Source organism: Arachis ipaensis, chromosome B03 (assembly GCF_000816755.2).
Source record: "Arachis ipaensis cultivar K30076 chromosome B03, Araip1.1, whole genome shotgun sequence".
In the NCBI taxonomy this organism is placed as follows: domain Eukaryota; kingdom Viridiplantae; phylum Streptophyta; class Magnoliopsida; order Fabales; family Fabaceae; genus Arachis; species Arachis ipaensis.
Window position 1 is genome coordinate 44715817 of NC_029787.2, and position 298 is coordinate 44716114.

Genomic DNA, 298 nt, shown 5'->3' on the forward strand with positions numbered 1-298 from the left:
ATTCTTATCTTTTTAAAAAGTAAATCCATGTTTTCCATGTTCTCATGCGGAATTGGTTAAATATAGAGTGCTGAACTGCCTTATTTTCGCTTTGTTTCTTACTGAAAGAGGTAGCTTATCCTTAGAGCCATTGCTGCAATGTAGGTTAAATATACTTGCAGAACTTGTTCAGTTTGGTGATCGTGAGTTCTACAAGGATTGGTGGAATGCTAAAACTGTTGATGAGGTAGGTCTTTGTGCTTGCAGATTCATAGGTCGTTGTAATTAGTTATAATTCTTTTATGAATAGAACTTGTGA

The 298-nt window shown here is 34.9% G+C and overlaps 1 protein-coding gene across 1 annotated transcript in view; it reads left to right on the top strand.

Moving 5' to 3' along the window:
• LOC107630508 (diacylglycerol O-acyltransferase 1A) overlaps window positions 1-298 on the top strand; it is a gene marked incomplete in the record, with an annotated part of 8092 nt that overhangs the window by 5325 nt on the left and 2469 nt on the right. Inside the window, 1 exon segment of the mRNA XM_016333662.2 lies at window positions 145-226. Coding sequence (XP_016189148.1) covers window positions 145-226 — 82 coding nt within the window.